The sequence below is a fragment of the Rhinolophus sinicus genome, linkage group LG01 (genome assembly GCF_036562045.2).
Source record: "Rhinolophus sinicus isolate RSC01 linkage group LG01, ASM3656204v1, whole genome shotgun sequence".
Classification (NCBI taxonomy): Eukaryota; Metazoa; Chordata; class Mammalia; order Chiroptera; family Rhinolophidae; genus Rhinolophus; species Rhinolophus sinicus.
In genome coordinates, this window is record NC_133751.1 from 49,954,040 (window position 1) to 49,975,836 (window position 21,797).

The window sequence follows — 21,797 nt, forward strand, 5'->3', positions numbered from 1 at the left end:
CCTTCTCACCGGCACTTACGTGAGGGCTCTCCCCCATGAGACCCCCCACTCCCAGACACTCTGACCTATGCCTACTGCCCCTTATTCCTGAGTCCTGCCTCATTGATTTCCTTGGGTTGGCTGCTAGCACAAGGAACAGGGAAAAATCTATTGGTTATTTTCCACAATACCACTCTCTCCCTTTTTCTTTCTGTTCCCTCCTGTTGCCAGAACTTGCCAGAATTGTTGTATGCAACCCCCTGCCTGTTGCATGCAGCCCCTCTTTGCCAGCATGTTGGTGCAAAAAATGCAGTCACACTTCCACCTGTTCTATTTCTTCCCTCTGACTAAGTGATAATATAGATGCGTACCGGATGCCAGGAATATTAAGTGTACTATTTCATTTAATGCTCTTAACATTGAAGTATGCACTGCTATTATTATGCTTTATACAGATGGGTAAAACAACTCAGAGAGGTTAAATAACTTGCCAAAGATTAAAGTTAAGGAGCATTTACTCTTAGCCACTGGGCTGTGTTGTCTCTGAACAGGCTAACTGAAGGCAAAGACTATATCTTGTCACATTGTATTCCCCATGGCCCCTCTTGGTACTTTTAGTACTAGTGTATTATTAGGGTTATTAAGAATTCCCATTTGTTGATCACTCACTATGTGCCAGGTTCTACACTGAGCATTTACAAAACGTTATCTCATTAAATCCTCAGCACATCTCTACTAGCCAGGTTTTATTGCCCGTACTTGACAGATAAAAAAACTAAGGCTTGGAAAAATTAAATCTCTAGCTAGGTCACATGGCTAGTAAATAGTGGCACCGCTGTCTGTCCCAACTCTAGATGCAGGGTTCTTAATCCAACTAAGCTGCTCCCATGCCTTTGCCCTCCCCCCCACAATCTGGCCCCTCTTTATCTCACTCACCCTCACCTTCCTGCTGTATCCGTCCTCCCACTGCCTCAGTCTCCATTAGAATCTGACTTCTGGAAGCTCAGTGGTTGCTTAAGCCATTGCTGGCCCTATGATCAACACCTTCTCAATTCCAACTTGTCACCTTCTAATGTCCTAACAAGGACACCAGAAACAAAGACTTTTCATATCCCTAAGTGTTTTCTAGAGATCAGACAACAAGTAGTGAAGAAATGCTACCAGCTGAGAGCCTTGGTGAATCCAAGCAGAATGAAGACTTGGTCCCTTCTCATAGGTCTTCCACTAGCCTCCTACAGTTTCCCTCTCAACGTTCAGGAAGTCTAATCAAGGCAATCTCTGGAGAAGAATGGCCTCTCTGTTGGTTGGTTTAACTGTTAATCCTTTTGAGGGTCCAGATAAATCTTTGGAAACCAGGAGAAATCCTCCTGTCCTACAGGTAGAAAGTGGCCTACCTCCTTTCCTAGGAATTATTGAATTGTCCTTCACTGTGCACACGTGTGCATGCACAAGAGCACACCTCCTCAGACAGCTATGCAATGCATTTGACTCCTAATCACAAGACGATTTGTTCTATTTTTTAACCATTGGTGCCAGTCTTGCCTATTCAACAAGATGATTAGGTGGTCTTGAAACTGAGTTACCTGAGAAGTAAAGGAAGGAACAGAGATGATAGAGGCCAGATAAGCCTCTGGCAGGATGCAACATGGATGTCGCTAAATATCTAAAGGCTTACATATAGAGCAGGAAATTGATTTAGTCTGTGTAGTTCCTAAAGGAGACTCTGAATCCATTGGTGAGGTTACAATGTAGGCAGGTGTTGACTTGATATGAAGGAAACTAGTAACTTCCTAGTTACTAGAGTGATTCAGCAATAGAATGGGCTGCCAGGGTGATGGAGAGATTCCTGTACGTGAACATCTTCATCCAGACACCAGACACTGAAGGGAGGCTCTGCGTTGAGTGGGAGGCTGGCCTAGAGCCCCTCTGTGATCATGTGTGAGGCTCAGTCTGTGCTGGGTAGGAGGCAGGTGCTGTAGATACAAGATTGAAAACGACATAGCCACTGCTGTCCTCTGAGAACCTTTCTAACTCAGGGACTGTGTTCCTCTGGTTCCTCCGGATTCAATGTCGGCTGAGGGCAGGAACCACGGTTTATACTTCTGTGTGCTCATAATAGCTAAACATAGAGCTATGGAGCCAGACCCGACAGTGAACATCTAGAAGACAAGAATTATACCTTCCATTTGTGAATCCTTAGCACCTAGCAAAACGTAAGAAGTTAGTTTTGAAGTTAATAAATATATGTCCAGAGAATACTCAATACAAGTCAATCAATGGATCCACATTATCTACAATATTGATTCACTATTGAAAGGACCCATCCCAACCCCAGTAATCTACATGATGGGTAAAGAAGTGCCTAAATGTACTAAGGTACTATGAGTTACTTGACTCCAGTGGCCTCATTGTAGTCGTGCGACCCTTGGATAACAAGGCCACAGCTCTTCTGAACATCTCTGTGTCCAAGGGTCTCAGCAAGCAAATGATGGGGCTCGTGAGAAGATGATAGTTTCACCTCTCATCTTCCTTCTTGTTTGAAGAGTGCCACTAACCTGGTTTTGAGGACATTAAAAGTTAATGACAGAAACCAGCAGGAGAAAAGGATGTAATTTTCTGGAAAACATTTAACCAGAAATAATGTAATCATTTACCTTGTATTTACCTTCTAACCCTGAGGTAGAGATAATTTCAACACCAGCTGAATCATCACTAAAGTCAACAGGTAAAGGTCTCTTCCGCAAAATTGATTTTCAAGTATTTTCTACTGACTGAAATTATACGGGTAAACTAATCTTTTATTGTTTTAATTGTTAACCAAACTCAATACATTTTTCTATTTCTTTCGCTTTTCTTCAAATATAGCCATGTATTGAAGAATAATGATTTGCTCGCGTTTAGGCAGTGCTCAGCAGCCAGGTTCCTCAGCTCTCTTTAGGCCCTGTGTTCTTTTGGTTTGGGGTTAACAGGAAAAAGTGATTGGGCTAAATCAAGGTTCCACCTCTGTGTGATATAGTCAAGTTCCAGAACGTGTCTGAGCCTCTGTTTCTGAGACTAGTATAGCTCCCACGGAGTTGTGAGGATTGGAGCACAATAACTTTTACAGAATAAGGAATCAATAACATTAGCGATGATGATGATATTTTCCTGAGGAGGTGCTGTTCCAGTCTCAGAAATCTCCCCCATGCTTTCTTTAACCCTAAAATGATTCTCTCTTTTGAGAAACAACATTGAATGGGTGTCAAAGTCACACTAAACGGTACATAGTAGGAAGTCGTCTTCCAAACAAAAGAGAATGGAAGTTTTCCCATAGTTTCTTTGTGATAATGAAAAACCTACTGCAAGGACCATTGTGTTCTTGCAGCCAAATTCACACATACAGTCACCGGCCCAAACAGTAAAATAACTTTTCTTGAAAGAATAGAAAGACTTGATGAAGTACAAACTTTTTCTATTCTGGGTTTTGATTATGCCTCTTCCCCAGGGCTGGGATTAGAATGAGGCCAGGGAGGCCAAAGGCACACTATTTAAGGAGGTAGGACCCTAAGAATGGGTACCTCCTTAAATTTTGCACCTTCACCCTCTCCTTTGCCCCAGCCTCGTCTAGGACCCACTTTTCCCCATTTATTCCCTCAAATGAGTTTCTTTTCAGGGTTTAGATTTTCAGAGCCATGTCATGGTTATGAGGACAGAATTGGGGGAAAGCTTGCAGAGCTCTTTTTCCAGCCAAAGAAAGGAAGTAATAGGGGTGGCCTGTTAGCTCAGTTGGTTAGTGCGTGTTGCTACTAACACCAAGGTTGCTGGTTTGCTCCCCACATGGTCCAGTTTGAGCTGCGCCCTCCTTAAAAAAAAAAGAAGGAAGTAATCACCACTGGTCACTGTGGTTTAGTTGGTAATTTTTACCACGATATACTCAGGTCCTTGTCTCCTAACTTTGGTGTATTGGCACTGAGTACAAAGGACTCTTCCAAATTATTTCCAGGGCAACTGGTGCTAAGTTACCTTCACAAGAAACCTGATGGGTCCTTGGACAAGGGTAACTTATGTTCCATTAAGTGATGTTTTACATTGGAGAAACAAATCCTAAACTGTCTTCACATGATAAACATTATGATAATTTTGTATAACATACATACAGTTTGTGGGTAATCAGATGTCGCTGGACCACACGAGTCAAGGTGAGCTCCTTCAGAGCAGACGATGTCTTCTCATCACTCTGCACCCAGGCACCTGATATCACAGATAGTAGGTATTCAATAAATGCCCACACGAATGAAGAAACACTAGTATATCAGAACTTAATCCTTGGCCTCTCAGGGCCTAGGCCCTTTAAGTACCAGGAAGGGCAGAGCCAGGAATTTGGCCCAATGATTTAAACACCAACCACTGCCACTTCCTCCCTGCGAAAACCAATTGTTCCTCTGGCTTTTGCTGACGTGCACTTGTTCATGTTCTGTTTTGCGAGAGGCTGGGTTTCTAGCTCTTACCTCAGCTCTCGTTGCCTGACATTTATTTCACCCCCTCTAGCTCTATCCTTCCTCACTGAGACCTGTGTCCCTTGGCAGGGCCCTGACAGGAACAGCCCTGGCAGCTCTGAGCCTCAGCTTTCCATGATCCATCTAGTCCTGCCTGCTGACTGGCATCTATAAATGCTGAATGCTGCTTTGGAACAGTTTGAATGCATTGCTGCCCTAGTGAAGAGCTCTACTAAGAAATTCAGAGGCCTGGTGCCATCGTCAGCTGCCATCTTGAGGTCTCCACCATCAACAGCACACACGGGGGCTCCACCCAGCAAGCACTGCCCAGTGCCTTGCTGCCATCTCCTGGAGGTGGTTGGCCCTCTTCTGTTCCTTAGACCTTTGGATCTGCTCTCCTCGACCTGCTCTGACAAGCTCCTGATATCCTCCATACACTATCAGACACAGTTAGTATGAATGGAAAGAGTATTGTTTTAATGCAGTGATGTGGGCCTCATAGAAAATTGCATAGATAAGTAGTTAAACTATTGAGACAAAGGACCAGAAAGAAAAGTAAATGCTTACCTCCTATTGGCGTGCAAAGAAGCTGGAGTCAGGAGGATGGAGCTGACTCAAGTGCACTCAGTACTTGGCAGGTGAAAATCATTCCGAGTTTAAATTGGTGCTATCAGGCACAGTGAAACACGTAGAGCCTCCCTTTCGTATGCTTTGTTACAGCTCTCTTGGAAAACATACCAAAATATCATCTATTTTCTTCTTCATTGTCAGTAAATGAATAGCAACATTTCTTTCTAAGGAAACTGAAAAAATTTAAATGAGGGATCATTTTATTCAGCTTGACACCAAAGTTATTTTAGTTTATAAGAATTAGACATATGGAATATTTGAGATACAAACCAAAGATATCCCTAAAACACATCTTTAAAAAGTTCTAATGATTTTCCCATCTCTAAGCTCCCACAAAAGTCAGTACAGAAGTGGTAGCAGAGGAAAAGAGAGAACAGCTGACGTGAGAGCACACCATTGGGGGCATGAATGGACACGGCCTTTCTGATAGGCAGTTTGGGCAGAGAAATCAAGAGCTTTAAAAATGTCCAAATCATTTTAATTAATAATTAAACTCATAAGAGTCTATCCTGAAAAAATAATAAGAAAGCCAAAGATTCCTGAATAAAAAATTTCATTGAGGCTATGTATACGAGAGTGATTGCTTGAGAACAAATTAAATGCCCTACAGTAAACGAATGATTAGATAATTTATGAGACACACAATAAAGTCATAGGGAATCGTTATACGCATGTTTTTCAAGTCTAATGACTTGGGAAAATATTCCAGTTATAATATTAAATGAAAAAGAAGAATATAAAGTTGTATATGTGGTATGATTTAAATTACATTAAAATAATTCCTTGCATAGAATAAAAAAAACGACAAGATTGAAATACACTAAAACATGAACTCTGTGCATCTCTGGGTGATGAGCTTATGGTTGAGTTTGTTTTTCTGTTTATATGTGGAAAGATGATAGGTGAGTTACTAACTGTTCTATACCACATGCTTTGTTCTTCTAGCATCAGTGAAACAGGACAATACCAATTGTGCTGTTGTCACCCATGGAAGATCCAAGAACAAAGATACCTAAAGAAATGCTATGAGTATAAGACACAAATGATCAGACAGGATGATCAAATAGACCTTTTTTCTTCCCACAACACTCATACTGGGAATGCACTAGAACCACACCAAGAACAGTGTGGAAATCCCAGAACAGAGGGGAGCCAGGCCTCACCACAGGACAGGGAGGGGGAGGGGCACACAGGTAACACAGGGAGACATCACATCGCAGGAAGAAGCCCCTTGAGTAGCAGGTGGCACCAGAACAGTGGTGGGACCATGACTGCAGGGTGTGTCTAGGTAGATGGGCTTGAAGGCAGCTTCCTGAAGCCCCCACACCCTGAGTGAGCACAGCAGCGAAATTCTCTGAAGCTTAAAGAAGAAGGTAGGGTTACGGATACCAGGACCGGAAAGAACCCAAGTGTCACTCAGAGAGTTAGGAGAGTCAGCTTTATTACGCCGGCGGGCTCAGCGGAATCCTTCCCAAAGGCTGAGCCCCTACAAAGGTTTTGAGCAGGTTTTTATGAGTTAGGGACTTCCTTGAGTTGGGGAAGGGGTAGGTGTCATCTGGTGATTGGTTCAGGGTGTGGCTTGGAGGGGGTTATGCGGAAGTGGGCTGGGGCTTAGGCTGGGGACTTCTCTCTTCCCTCGGGCCACCATTTTAGGTCGGTTTCACGTGGCAGGGAATCATTTTAGGTCAGTTTCTCCATCAGTAGCATTTAGCTGAGAGAAGGCCTGTGCTCCAGAAAGGGTCCCACAGTTGAGATAAGGGGACCCCTGATTGGGGATGAGGGACTGTCTTGCTATGGATTAGGTGGGGCAAGCAGTTCATGAGCTTGTGGGTGAACAAGCCAGGTGGATGTGACTAAGGACAGATGAGACAGGTTATCTGGCAGACAACGCCAGCACAGACCCTTGCAGGACTAGGCCAAGAAGAACACCCTTTTCTGCCCTTGACTAAAGTTGTATTTGCATAAATCACTTGCTTTTAATCCCAGAGGGGAGAAGCAGCAAGAGGGGCAAAAATCCTCAAACTGGGACTGGGTTTCACCACAAGGGTCAGGAGTAGGTTACCTAGAAGCAACCAGATTAGAGTTTCACAAAATAGGGCGCAGAGACAGAAATTCAATTGTGTTGTGAAAACAGTTATATTTTGTGTATCTGAGCTCATGATATATGAAATACGCACTCACTGCATATATTTTTTTGTGATTTTTCAGATTTTTAGTAATGATCCTATTTTGTATTTTAAAGCATTATTTAAAAGAAAAGCATAGTATCTACAAAAAGTTGCTCATGAGTCAAGGCCCTGAAGAAAATGGGGCCTAAGGCTGATGGAAAGTCACCCGGTTCTGAGGATCATCTTGTTAGCTGGCCAGAGCTTGTTTTGCGTCCTTAAGAGCCAGGATCCCTCTCTCAGAGAGAGCCTGGAGTCTTGATCACACCTTCTGAGCTTCTGTCATTAGGATTCTGTATTCGTGTATGCAGCTGGGAGTAAATGTGAAAACAGTCCTCTAGCTACTTTCTGTGTCCCATCACCCCCCCCTTCTCTCCCTCCTCCCCCAGCAAATCAATATTATTAAGCTCCCCTGTAGAAAGCCTCCTCTTTTTTTTTTTTTAAACCAAGTTTTGTTCTCTGAAGCAATAGCAAACAACAGAACAAATCCACCCACATACAATGATGACCTCTAAATGTTTGAAGAACATGTTGATCTCTGCGTTAGGACGTCCTTGCTCCAGGCTAATCCAAGCCAGGACCTCGTATGCTATTTCCCAAGCCTCTTGCTATCCTGCCCACCCTCCTTGCAAGTTACACCTGGGATTGTCAAGGTGTTCCTTTGAAAAGATAGTTCCTGGAGCCAACACTGTGGCCCTGTGCTCTGGCCAGAAAGACTCACTCTAATTCTGCTAAGGCTGTGAAGGGCAGGAGGAGGCATTTGTGTTCTTAGCTGCCCCTGCAGCCTCTCTGCCTGAGTGTGAGACTCAAACTCCTCTAGAGCGTTGCCAAATGAGTGAGTGTTAGCCTAGGGCTCCCCTCTGCTGCCCTGGCTGAAGTCATGGGCCGCTGGGGACACAGGGCCACTGGTGCCAATCACACACAACCACCCAGGAGACCCAGGTCAGTGCCATCCATGCTGGCACCTGCAGGGTCCTGGCAGTGAGGTCTGGAGAAAAGAGGATGAGGGAGTACAGAACTCCATATTGCTTAGTTGGCCATAGCCCTCCCTAGCTTGCTGTGGGAACACACTTTTCTTACCCCCATTCCCCACTTTAGGCAGAAATATCTCCTTTCTTTTCTCCAAGGATCTTACCCAAGATGTTGGCATCTCCCATGGCTCTCCCTTCTCACTCTAGATCGTCTGTATCTTTGCCACATCTGTGGGTCATGTCTTCTCTCCAGGACCCCTCTTGGAGAAGATAACCCTCCCAGACATTGGGGGATTTCACCAAATTGCTGAACACCCCTTCTTTCCCCCCAGACCCCATGGTGTGCTCAGATCACAATGAAAGGCACTCACTCTGCTGCCAAACCCACAGCGCTCCAGGGTCGGCTGTGCCAGCCCCCTCACCTGGGAGCACGACTCATCCTCAGCTGCCTCCTCTCTCTGCTGCTGTTACCAGGTTCACAGCCGACTTTGGAGCATCTCCCCCGCAGGCCTCCACCACCCCACCCCCAGCAGCATTGATTTGGCAGGTTTCTTGGGGGGCCAGCAATGTTTGTTTTTCCAGGGCTGATGTTTGCTGGGATTTTCTTGGAACCACAACAGAAATCATCCCACGTCCTTATGCAATTCCTCCGGGAGGCTCTGACAGATAAATAAAGCCCTCAGACCCTCCATCGGTCTACCTTTCCCAGCAGAGCACCTGGGTTTCTCCTGAAGCCTCCAGTCACCTGCCCACCTGCCAGGGCCTCTCTGGGGCAGCCATGAAGTCTCTTGTCCTGGTCCTTTGCCTTGCTCAGCTCTGGGGCTGCCACTCTGCCCCACACATCCCAGGTCCGGCTTATAGAGAACTAAACTGTGATGACCCAGAAACAGAGCAAGCAGCCCTGGCGGCTGTGGACTACATCAATAGCAATCTTCTTCGGGGCTACAAGCACGCCTTGAACCAGATTGACAAAGTGAAGGTGTGGCCTCGGGTAAGTGAACCTGCTTTTTTTGAGCTGAAAGAACCTGCTGCTGGAGCTTAACTGGGTGTCTCAAAAGATCACAGCTCCCAGCACAAATGAAACCAAAGAGGGGTGAACTCGGGTTTCTTCCTAGGAGGGAGGGAGGCGGCAGGCAGAGGGCATCAGAGGAGACATCCTGTGTGGTGCTGACAGGTCTCAAGGAGGGTTGTTGGCGGTTGGGGAGGTGGGCAGGAGAAGAAAAGGCTTTGAAGGACATTTTGAAGACTGCAAGTAGAAAGTCTGGCTTGCTAGAAAAACCAGGGTGCAAGAGACTGGATTCTAGTTGCCAAATTATCACTGACTGGAAACCACTTACCTTTCTTTGTTTCTGTTTCTCTGGATGAAGACTGAGAGTGAATGAAAGTAGCATTTGAAAAGCACCTACTCTGCGCCAGACCTTTTCACATGTATATTATCTCCTTAACCCTTCCTACCCCCCAGTCCAGTGTGGTAGGTATTGTCCTTGTTTTACATAAGAGGAAACCAAGGACCTGACCAATGAGGGCATTTTTCTTTGCCCAAGGTCATATACTCAGTAAGCATCAGTCTGGTAATCAATTCCAGGCCTGCATTCGTTCCTCTACAAAAGTTGCTTCCCAGATCCTACATCCCAGACAGAAGTCTTTGGCATGATGTGATTGACTTCCTCACGTGCCAGACAGGAAACTAATGCAGCCTGAAGCCGTGACAATGAAGATCAAGCTAGAAAATACGCCTGGGGGATCAGTTGAGAGATTTGGAGAGGTGGGGAAAAGGCATCTGTCTACTGACTATTTTGAAATTAGATTGTATATCTGATGAAGAATAATTCTTTCGACAAACATTAATTACAAAGCTTCCGTGGATTTTAGCACCAGTTTCAGGTGCTATAGGTGATGTTAGGTTGAACCATATGAAATTGCCATTTTTATATATTAATAGCAGTCAAATATTGGCATTTTAATCATTCAACTTAATCCAAAGGTGAGAAAGACATTTAACGCCCGCAAGAGATTTACAATCTAGAAAGGAAGATAAGGTAAACATCAGGACATCCAGACCGACTGACTGACATCTGATCTCCGAATGGAACACAATATCTAAAATCAGGACTGTCCCAGATAGATTTTAGAAGTGCCACAGCCATACTGAAGTACAGGAAACACTGATCAGTTCACGGGGGACTAACAGACAACATACATATGCGAGGGAAAGGTAATGAACAGACATTGTGGTTTTCACTAAAGGCAGAGCTTGAGAGTTACTTTCCTTGAAAAATTCACGAGTGCTTTGCTCCTATTCACTGCAGCTCTGAATGTTTTCAGGAAGCTAACTTGGGCAAATCTGCCCGTCATAAAACACAGCTTCCTCCAAGAGAGGAGATTCAAGGCTTCCAGTACCAGTGAGTCAGGAGGAACAGAAACGAGAGGCAAGCAGTGGGCTGAAAGACAAAAAGACATACTCGTACCTTCTTGATTTTCCAGGCTTTGAAGAAAGCATACAGAAACAGGTGAACTCCACGTTGTTATACAAGCACTCCTACCACTGCCTTCCCTACGACTTCCACACGGCTTCCTCCTGTCGGAGAGGGGCGTGCTCTTGCCCCTCACCACCACCAGCGGGCAGTAGAGAGCAGCAACTTTGCGTCCAGGCCTTTACAAGCCAAAGAAAAGGCCAAGGACAAAGTTTCCTTTAGGAAGGAAAAGGAAATGGGAAAGAAAGGAAAGTAGACGATGAGAGGTAGAGAAGAAAGACGTAGAGGGAGGGATGGAGAAGATAGAGATGGCAAAATATTATCCAACAGCATCTTATTTTGCTGCATAACAGAAAAATCCAAAGCTGACTTTTTCAAAGCACTGCTTGAAGGGTGAAATTTTTTAAATTGATAAGTATCAGCAGTCACTTTTAGTTTCCAAGTGTTCAAGCCCATGCCGCCTTCTTCCTGGCAAACACCATTGAGCACTTGCTCAGCTAACAGAGGCTGAGAAAAGCCCTATGGTCGTCTGTCCGCAGGGTAGGATAGAGCTGGGTGGAGTTGCAGACTCACAGTAGGAAGGATTTGGTATCTCACCTCTACAACAGGGGATGGGTTCAAGCCCAGTGGGGCTCAGACTTTGGCCCAATCAACCGTATCAGGGCAATAGGCTGCTCACTTCTTCATTCTCTGTCTCCACAGCGGCCCATGGGAGAGGTGTTTGAGATTGAAATAGACACGCTGGAAACCACCTGCTACGCACTGGACCCCACCCCTGCGGCAAACTGCTCTGTGAGGAAGCTGGAGCAGCACGTGAGTGGCACTCTTAGGGTGACTTCGGTGGTGGCCCAGCCAGCTCCACTGTGATTCTGCAAAGAGCAGGTCCATTGTATCCAGCTGCCCAGCCTGCCCTCATGGCTAGCCAGTGTACTCTTTCAAAAATTGCCATTTGCAGCCTCCTTCCCTGAGGATGATTTTTACAACAAACTTTCTTATTGTAGCTCTAGAGGATGTAATGTGTCACTGTCACCCAGTTAACATGATTTTGTGAGGCTCACCTTTGCTAACCATGCCTGAGGGACCAACCCCTCTCCAGGTGAGAAGTGAAGGGCCAGGCCTTCTCTGAGGCCCGCACTGTGGGTTTATTTCTCTAGGCTGTGGAAGGAGACTGTGATTTCCATGTGCTGAAACAGGACGGCCAGTTTTCCGTGTTGTTTGCAAAATGTGATTCCAGTCCAGGTAGAGATGATTCTACTTGTTTTGACTTTGTAGCAAGAGTGAGAAAGGAAACTGAATTATTTTCAATGTAATTCTAGCCACTTTGTTGGTGAGGGAATGGAGAAGCCAAATTTCCTGGTATCTGGGATTGTAAAACTGATTTAAGGGGCTGTTCTCATTGGAGTTGAAAATTGCCCCTTGATGAGAGATCTTGCAAAAATGTCAGCATGGGGGAACCACCAGAAGGTTTAGTAAGAAGCAGAGATAACACCTGACGCTATTTAGATAATGTGTTGGTCCTTTCTAAATAAGCAGAGCAGGGGTGAACGCTGTAGAGAATCACAACCCTGACTGGTTTTTTCTCTGCGCAGATTCAGCCGAGGATGTGCGAAAGGTGTGCCCAGACTGCCCTCTGCTGGCCCCACTTAACGACAGCAGGGTGGCGCATGCTGTGGAGGTAGCACTGGCCGCCTTCAACGCTCGTAATAATGGCTCCTATTATCAGCTTGTGGAAGTTGCCCGGGCTCAAATTGTGGTAAGACCGAGACCTTTTGATAGTTTGGGCAATTTGGTGGCACTTCGGGAATGTACGTGGTGAGGGACAGAGCAGGAGCAGCAATGGGAAGGCCAGGAGGATGGTGGAAGGGAAAGCAAGGGTCCTCGGGGGCAGGAGGACCCTGAATGTCAGTAGAACCCAAAAAACCGTCAGTGCCTCCTCCAAGCTGAGCCACTGTAGTCTAAATCAGCCAGATGCTGCCTGTCCCCAGTTCCTCAGTTTTAGTTAACACCAGGGCTCGCTGTTCAGCGGGTGGGAGTTTCCACATTATCCAGAAGCACTCACTGTAAATTCTCGGTTCTCCACATCTTTATCATCCATCACCACTGACCATCTGCAGCACTCTTGTAATTGATACTTTATAAAGACGTGGGCCTACTTACACAGATAAGGCGTACAAGAACAGGATCCTAAAATAACTTTTGATTTACTGAAAAAAATCTAATTGTACTGTGGATAGTTTAGCATATTTGCATGCAACAAAATTTTAATACAGAAAACTGGTATTTTGGATACCAGCCAAAGCATACTTGGAAATGCGTTGTATAGGTGATAATTCTATTAACCAAAATATGTATGTGCTTCTCAGAACACCACTACCCCAGGCTATTCCAAATAACAGACATTTGATTATTAGAAGTGTCCATATGCTCCATAAGAACTATAAGAAATAAAAGCACAAGTATCTTCCATACTTTCATTTCTATTTTTCATTTGATCCTGCTCTATACAATTGGTGGGAGATGTATTAATTAATCTCTGTACCTTCCTGCTCTATCTTGGAGTAACCTGAACCTTGGGTCTCCAAGTGCAGCCCCAAGTAGGAAGGCAGGGATTGAGATGGGGTGTGGGAGAGGGTTTCCAATTAGGTCAGGGTAAGGTTGGCCTCTGGGTTCCTACTTTCTACTTGAAAACTCACTCTGCCCTGAACGATGGGCAGTGGGTACCTGCACCTCCTTCATGGGAGACCACGGTATACAAGCACTCAAGACATGAGGCCACAATAACTGCCCTACGTAAGCCATCAAGAGCACATTTTGCGTAAGCGATAGAGACCACAGTGTGATCTACGCGAAGGGTGCTCCCTGAAGGGTATAATGCCATGGCCCTTGCTACTTCCCTTCAGCCTCTCCTTCTCTACCTTTTTCATGCTAAGTCATGTTGCCTCATGAGCATTTTCATCTATTCTCACCAGCCTCTTCCAGTTTCAACCTATGTGGAATTTGCAGTGGCTGCCACTGACTGTGTCGCTAACGAGGTCACAGACCCAGCCAACTGTAACCTGCTGGCAGAAAAGGTAAGCAGGCCGGGCCCTGGGGACAGCAAAGCTGGTCATAGGACAGAGTGTCCTTAGAGCCAGTTAGGCTTTTGGGGCTGTGAAAGAGAGATAACAGTGTCCTGGGGGCTGGATCATGCCAAGCCTTCCTCTAGGGGGTCACCTCCTCCCTTTAAGAGCTGTCTGCAAATCATCTCACCTGCTGGAGGCCCCTGGAATTAGGAAAAAGACAGAGACTGTTTCCTAACTAAGGCAAGTCATGCCCAGCTGCTGGGAGTATGAAGTGTAGATTTTTTAGATATACCTGTGATATGAAATTGTTCAAGTCCTTGAGCCAGTAATGTCCATTTCTAGGAACTTAGCCTAAAGAGATCATCAGAGATGTTGGACAGAAACATACACTCTCACACACACACACACAGAGAGAGAGAGAGAGACAGAGAGAGACAGAGAGAGACAGAGAGACAGAGAGAGACAGAGAGAGACAGAGAGAGGGTACCAAAAAATGTATACACATTTTTAAGAAAAAAAAACTGTATTAAAATTGTAATACTCAATATATACCGATAACAAAAGAAGAACACAAGTCACGTTTGACTTCTGCAATTACAAGAGATGGTCAAAGTGGTTACCAGTGTCCAGACACTTCTGATTATGGTGAACTACTGCTTGAGCAACACTCACCAAAGTGTCCACTTGTATACATTTTTTTTGGCCCCTCCAGTATTATTGAACTGTACACCAAAAAATAGAATGTAAAATTTTGCTGCAATTAAAAACAAACAAAAGTAGTACAGTAATACATTATAGACAATTTGGAAAATTAAGAAAGATTTAAAGAAACAAAATTATCTGCATTCCTTCCTTTTTATAACATTTTAATAATTTCTTCCTTTTTGTACACAAATGGATTTTTTACTTAATTGAGATTATACCGTTTATAATGTGTGAGGCTTTTTGCAATTTATTATAATCTGAGCATGTTTGTCTTTAACTATTATTTGAAAATATTTTAATGGATTCAAAGTAATTCATTTGATAGAGTCATCAAATTGTATTTGATTGTCTCAGTGGTGATTTAGGTTGTTTCCAATATTTTGCAGAAAAAATAACACTTCAGTACACATCTTTAAACATAAGTCTTTGTCTAAAAGATCTTCTGAAAGTTTAAAATTTTTTCTTTTCTTCCTCTTTCGTCCTACTCAGATCTTATGCTTCCTTAAGTGCTTGGCTCATGTCTGGTCTCTGCTTAGAAACCTTCTCCAAGTACTTCAAACTGCAAAAATTCCTTCCATCTCTGACTCCAACTGCATTCATTTGTTCATTCATTCATCAAATATCATTTGGTGGCATATCAAGTATGTATATGTATATGTTCATCAAATATCAATTTCTGTTCTGATAATGAGATTGCTTATATAACAATTATAGTGAGTGTCCTTTGAGTGCTTACTCTGTGTGGGCACTTCCTAAAGTACCTTACATGGATAATCACATTTCATCTTTACAATGTTATCCATGCTTTACCTATGGGAAAGTCGAGGCACAGAGAGATTCAGTAATTTGCCCAAACTTGTTCAGCTATTCCTTGGGTGCTGTGGCATTTAATTCCAGTAGCTGTGGCTCTGGAGTCCATTAATTGCATTAGCAATTATACATGTTGCCTCAGCTGGACTGTTCAAGGGACTAGAGATAGAAGAGTGAACAAAGCAACTATGCCTCCTGGACTGTGGAGCTTTCTTAGAGCCTTGGTGCCCCACTTAGCTCTGGGTCATAAATGTTTTGAGCTGTTTCCTCATGGCTGTGTGTGGGTAACTCTTGATTCTCTATCCTGTAAACTCCTCCAGGGCTGGGGCCCTATCTCCTCTGCTTTGCACCCCCAGGCAGCTTACAGCTAGTACACAAAGTTTAGTCAGTAATGCCTTTAAACTGATGGGTGAGAGGTAACAGAAAGAGATGTGAGTGGAGACCATGGTTTGCTTTGGGCTCTGTCACTGTGCAACATAGGGGAGTTTTCTTTATCAGCCTGGTATCTGTTTCCTCATGAGGGAAATGAGATAATCTCTGACATTCTATGAGTGTAGTAAGATCTCCCAGTAATACCTTAGGTTTGTCTCACATGGTGATGAGCAACCACTACTATAAGACTCTCCTGTGGTCTCTAGCTCTCTCATTGAGTCCAAAGCCTATAATTTCAGGGTTAAACATGAGAAAGTTGTCTCCGTGTTGCTTCTTTTTCAATGTGCCCAGATATGAACAGGAATCTTTTAGAAGCTAAAAAGCAGTGCTAATTTTCTCACAGACGTGTCTGTTTTATAAGTTAGGTATCCTAGTGCAGGCTGCTATAACAGAATACAATACACTGGGTGGCTTATGAAGAACAGAAATTGATTTCTCATAGTTCTGGACGCTGAGAAGTCCATAATCAAACCACCACCAGATTCACTATCTGGTGAAGGCCTGCTTCTTGATTCATAGGTGACACATGTCACTGTGTCCTAACATGGTGGAAGGAGCAAGGGAGCTTTCTCAGGCAGCTTTTATAAGGGCACTAATCCTATTCATGATGGCCCTACCCTCATGACCTAATCACATCCTAATCACCTCCACCTCCTAATAACACCACCTCGGGCATTAGGTTTGCAACATATAAATATTGGGGTGACATAAATATTCGGTGTATAATAGTGGGTAATCAGTTACAATGTTTAATTTTGAGTGGAATTAAAAGAAAAAAGAAGATAAAGAAGAAAGAAGAGAAAGGGGCTTCTTATGCAATGTTATAAACATTTATGATATTTTCTGAATTGGCCCTAAGGTTAGAAAAGTTAGTGGTCCGCCAACTTTTGATTGAGTTCACATCTGATAATCATAGGAGCTACCATATTTTCAGTATCTATTTGATACCTGGCACTGCACACAATAGCGTTATAGCTGATTCTTACTGTGGTCCTTCAAACCCTATAGTACCTGCATTTCATAGGCTCAGAAGCATGAAGAGCCTTCCTCAAAGCCTCCTGGCTAGTAAAATCAAGGCAGCAAACTTCATTTTGCTTGGCCCTAAAGGCTGCTGAAGCACCACTACCTCACAGAGTTAGCTACTGTCTCATTAGTTATTTAGGGAATGGAGAGGCACCTCGCAGAGGCATAGCCTTTTTGCAGTTTTATTAAAGACATTGGAAGGGATCAGAGAGGAAAATGTCATCTAAGAGGAGCAAGTCTGCTTCCAGGTCATAGGTGAGCCAGGAGGGACCCCACCTCCCTATCCTTCTGATCCTGGGTCCAAATTTGGGCTAAGTGAAGAGAGAAGATTCTGAACTGATTCAGTTCACATCTCTGAATCTATTAAAGGAAGTATCATCCTCATTTGTGGATTTATAGAGTGTTTCTATGATATAGCTAATGCATATTTACTTGAAGAAGTATAAAAACCAAATCTCACTTGGTTATACATTTAATGGAAGAAAAAAAAAGGTCCCAGAAAATTCTGCAAGTGTCTTTAAGAAGAGTCTTTAAGGGAAGGAAGAGATAATTTGGACTCATGGCTTCCTGGAGAAGGTTGGGGTTGAACTAGGCCTTAGAGGATGGTGTGTTTATATAGGCAGAGTGAGAGGAAAGGGGGCATTTCAGAAGGATGAAAAAGTGTGAGCACGTCCTAGTGGAAGAAACAATAGGGAGCTGAGTCAGGTGATCCGCACATCACTTTGCCTCCAAGAAAAAACTGATGAGCATAGTGGTTAAAGAGTCGTTTTGAAGTCCTGCCCATGTTAATTCAGTCCCCAGCTCTGCCAATTACAAGAGGCCTGGCCTTTGGCCAGCTATTCAAACTGCTTAAGCCTCAGTTATCTCCTTTCCAAATGTGTTAAATGAAGCACACTACACAGGTTCTTTCTGAGGAGTAACTATCACACAGTTCAGTTCTTGGTTCACTAATTTGAGGAAGTCATTATTATCTCTCAGATCATTCTGGAATATCCAGTTCCTAATCTTAACATGCTCTATTTCACCTCAGTAGTCAATAACTGAGAATTACAATGTCTTCTAGCTCATGCGATCTAAGAAGCCGTAAAGCTCTACCTCACCCTCTGCCAAAAAACTCTGGGTGAAGGAAATGCAGTGTCAGAGGTCTGGCTTCACACAAAGCTATCTCAGATGGGTGACATCCTTCTTCAGAGCAGCAACACTAACATTCCACCAGGCTTCTGGTCATTCTCTACAATCTCCCTTTATCACTTGATATGTTTTTCTTAGCTCTTTGAAGAGAAGGGCTGGAAAACGCAGTCTAATGATCCCTGACCACTGTGAAAAGTCAGAAAATAATGAGCTGGTCCTGATTCCTCTCCAGGGCTCATTTTGTGAGGCTGGCCCACAGTAATTTCTGCCTTTTTTTTTTTCCCCCCTCAAGTCTTTGGTTCACTCTATATTGTCTGGCTGCCCTGTTGCCCCTTATTAGCATTTACACAGAGTCAGAAGATGTGGGCCCTAGTCTAACTCTGCCACTTCTTAGCAAGGCAATCTTTGGCAGGCCATTTAAGTCTCTAGGCCTCAGTTGATTTATCTGTCCAATAGAGACGAACTGAAAGATGTGTGGGAAAGTGCCTTGGAAGTCCTCTAAGTGAACAGCACATATTAAGGTGGAGAAAGTAAAACCAAGCAGGTGCACTGTGCCCCTTTCTTCTTAACCCAACCATCAGATGAGTCTCAGATTCTGCAATAAAAACCCTCCTGTGAAGTTCACTCTGAATGTGAACCTACGACCTTTGTATCTACTTTGGGCAAGGAAATGAGTTTCCTAGTGTCCATCCTTCCTGTAAGCTTGAAAAAGGCCTCACAGAGGAACTGACCAAAGAGATGTGATAGATGGTATCCCTTGCTCCCTGGGATTACAGCCCACTTGATGGAACCCCAAGCCAGTTTGATGCAGCCCTTTTAATACAGCGGCATATACTGGGGGTGCCACAAAAATGTGTACAAGTGGGCACTTTGGTTAACTTTGCTCAAGCAGTAGTTCACCATAATCAGAAGTATCTGGACGCTGATGGTAACCACTTTGAGCATATCTTGTAACTGAAGAAGTCAAATGTGACTTGTATTCATCTTTTGTTATTGGTATATATTGAGTATTACAATTTTAATACAGTTTTCCTTTCTTAAAGTGTGTATACATGTTTTTGGCACCCTCTGTATATATATGATTTGTAAGGGTGAAATTCAGGGAATCACTAACACAGTTAAACTTGCTAGTTTGCAGTTTAACTCACCCCATAGTTCACTATCTAACCACCTATAATTAGACTTTGTTTGCAGTTTGATCCATCCTGATATCCATCTGTTTTCTCTTTGTTTCTCCCCTCACTGATTAACTTAAGAACTCTGTTTGTTCCCTTTCTCAAGGCTACCCATACGTTGTTAATTAACAACATCCTAACCTGAAAAGAGCAATTTCTTAATCCTCAGTTGCCCGGACACTGTAATCCAATTTACAACTTCCTTGCAGTTTTTATTGGTGACGTATAGTCCCAGGCCTCGATGGCTGAGTCTGAGTCCAGAGTCCGGAAATAACATCATCTTCAAACAGGCCAGACCCCAGGAAGGATGTCAGCCCTCAAACCTGCCTGACCTACTCCCCCTTTTCTATAAAACAAAAAGCTAATCTGAACTTAGTGCAGCTGTCCATTCTCAGACTTTGGACTCTGCCCTAAGCAAGCCCCCACCCCCTCTACCAGTTTTTCTCTCCTTACTACCCGAGGCAGCTGTCATCTTTGGACACTGCCATGGGCATTCCCTCTCTGCCCTAACTTTACTAAAAAAACTTCTTTTGTAGAGTCTGTGAATGCTTTCACCTTTGTGAACAACCAGGGCTTAATTCCATGCCATGACATGATTTATCATTGATACAAAATGACCCCAAGAACATCTGACTGTCTAACAGGAGGGAGTCATTGAATAAAATATGGCATATCAGTAATAGAAAATTATACAGATACTAAAAATTATATTTTCACAGAATAATGAATGAATGATGTAAGAAAATAGTCTCATATTATAGTAAGTTAAAAACGCAGGCTACAAAACGGCATAGTCAAAATGATCCCCATTTGTACATGATATTTAACAGTATTTAAGAATAAAAGAGAAATTACATGGATGTTAATGGAAGTTCTCCTGGGTCATCACCATTTTGGGGGTTATGGGTGATTTCTCCCACTCGCAAAGCATTTCTGTATTTTCCACATTTTATATAGAATTATATAGTATATACCTTCTGTAAGTAGAAGCTATAAACTTTAGAAAAAGTTTTTCTTAAAAAGGAATTCAAGTCTAAGGTTTTTTTTCCTTTGATGTGTTGTAGTCTTAGTGAAACTGGGGGAGAAATCCACTTTTTGAACCTGTTCAAATAACTCCTCTCTTTCTGTGGACAGCAATATGGCTTCTGTAAGTCAACGCTGACTCAGAAGGTTGCTGGGGAAGATGTTGCCGTGACCTGCACAGTGTTTCCAACACAGGTAATTGCGTCATGGATACACTTGCCCTCATCTTCAGAATACAGTGACCCTTTGACACTTATGCAGTGCATTTGCTGTCCTGTCCTTCTGAGGCCCACAATGATAAATAGCCCTGGGCTATGTGGAATGATCAACAAATGGACCGTTGTTTCAGCCATTCCTTCCCCTCCAATGAACTGGAGTCTACAGCACAGAAACATGCTAATGGGTAGTTGACAAAGCCACCTTTTTATTTGCTTGGATGGGAGTGGTTTTCTGAGTTGCAGAGACCAGGTGGCCAGATCGGCCTGGTAGCTCTCCACAGCTACAGGTGTAGACAAAGAGGGTGACAGTGCTGGTGAAAGTTAGCCATAAGGTGGGGTTCTTTTGCTCCTGGGACATGTATGAGTCCACCATCCCAAGACAATTGGTGAGAAAGGGACTACCATAAGCCAATTACCCTCCTCTGTGGTTCTTATGACTATCCTTTGCACCTAGGTAGTATTTTTTTTGGTCAGATTCCTTGCAAAAAAAATTATTACTGTGAGAGAATTGGGTGCGGTTCCACCGAGAAGCATGGGTGGCCTTGTCTGGAAAGAGAAAGGTAGCTAACCTAAGAAAATGGTTCTCTCTCCAGCCTGTGTTACCACAGCTCCTAACAGATGGCACCAACGTACCTACCCCTAAGGTGGCCTCAGCTGGGCCTGCATCTCCTCCAGCAGCTGCGGTAATGGTGGGACCCATGGTGGTGGCAGCTCCTCCGCCAGTGCACCGGGCTCACTACGACCTGCGCCACACCTTCACAGGTGTGGCCTCAGTGGAGTCAGCCTCAGGGGAAGCATTCCACGTGGGGAAAACACCCGGGGTGGGGCAGCCTGGTGTTGCTGTTCCTGCTGGTCCAGTGGTCCGCCCTTGCCCCGGGAGAATCAGACACTTTAAGATCTAGATGTACGTCAGAAATGAGAAGGTTTGGCACAGAGAACGTAGCCACCATTTTGTCCAAGTCTGGGTAGGGGTGGGGGCCTTGTTTGCTATCAAAGCCGGTGCTACATGTGGTCTAGATTAATATTAAGTCTTGAATCCCAACTTTTCTTCCTTATTCAGAGGACAGAAGCAGAGGGGGTGATGGTTATGTTTGATAGAAGGTGTAAGGCCAGCAAGCTCATTGTTTTGACGCTAAGCTACCACCATTGTGTTCTCTGCCTTCTTTGACTTCACAAAAACTACTGGAACTGTGACTTTGAGAGGTGCTCTTGTCAAGCTTATATCTGCTTGTTAATAAAAGTGTCTGAAGGACCTTCCTTAATAAAGAAGTTCTAAGATGAAATGTAGTCATGCTTATTGCCTGCTTCCTCCAAGCTCATGTGTGTGGTCTGTCTTCCTAACAGCCACACCACAAGTGTCCCTAAGCAAAATCAAAGTGAAAATAGAAACAAAATAGAATAAAAATCTGCTATATTACTATATGGGAAAAAGTGAGGCTAAAATCTGCTCACAACCCACAGGATATGCCCATTTCCCTGCGAGAAAATAATTGTTTTCATCTCATAAGGGAAAAAAAATATTGC

At 43.9% G+C, this 21,797-nt stretch overlaps 1 protein-coding gene and 1 long non-coding RNA gene across 9 annotated transcripts; one reads left to right on the forward strand and one right to left on the reverse strand.

Moving 5' to 3' along the window:
* Positions 1 to 1,009: 1,009 nt before the first annotated feature.
* Positions 1,010 to 10,823, reverse strand: LOC109449500 (uncharacterized). 8 transcript variants are annotated; one of them, XR_012495245.1, is made up of 5 exons: positions 10,689 to 10,823; positions 5,022 to 5,257; positions 4,116 to 4,209; positions 2,370 to 2,534; positions 1,010 to 2,138 (listed from the first exon to the last, which is right to left on the reverse strand). It is a non-coding gene; the product is annotated as an uncharacterized LOC109449500 (long non-coding RNA). The 8 variants fall into 8 exon arrangements; XR_012495251.1 differs by having other exon boundaries at positions 5,022 to 5,178; positions 10,689 to 10,803; XR_012495250.1 differs by lacking the exon at positions 10,689 to 10,823 and adding an exon at positions 9,558 to 9,573.
* On the forward strand, positions 8,680 to 21,556 carry AHSG (alpha 2-HS glycoprotein). Its single transcript, XM_019735819.2, has 7 exons — positions 8,680 to 9,211; positions 11,397 to 11,507; positions 11,849 to 11,933; positions 12,284 to 12,447; positions 13,664 to 13,765; positions 20,167 to 20,250; positions 20,867 to 21,556. The coding sequence occupies exons 1-7, from the start codon at positions 8,999 to 9,001 to the stop codon at positions 21,173 to 21,175; spliced, it is 1,068 nt and encodes a 355-aa protein (XP_019591378.2). The 5' UTR covers positions 8,680 to 8,998; the 3' UTR covers positions 21,176 to 21,556.
* The last annotated feature ends 241 nt before the right edge of the window (positions 21,557 to 21,797 follow it).

Bases quoted from the DNA above. Each gene is read 5' to 3' on its own strand.
- AHSG (XM_019735819.2), top strand. From the start codon at position 8,999: ATGAAGTCTCTTGTCCTGGTCCTTTGCCTTGCTCAGCTCTGGGGCTGC. The intron at 9,212-11,396 runs GTAAGTGAACCT...CTGTCTCCACAG, and splicing joins AAGTGAAGGTGTGGCCTCGG to CGGCCCATGGGAGAGGTGTT. The intron at 11,508-11,848 runs GTGAGTGGCACT...TTATTTCTCTAG, and splicing joins TGAGGAAGCTGGAGCAGCAC to GCTGTGGAAGGAGACTGTGA.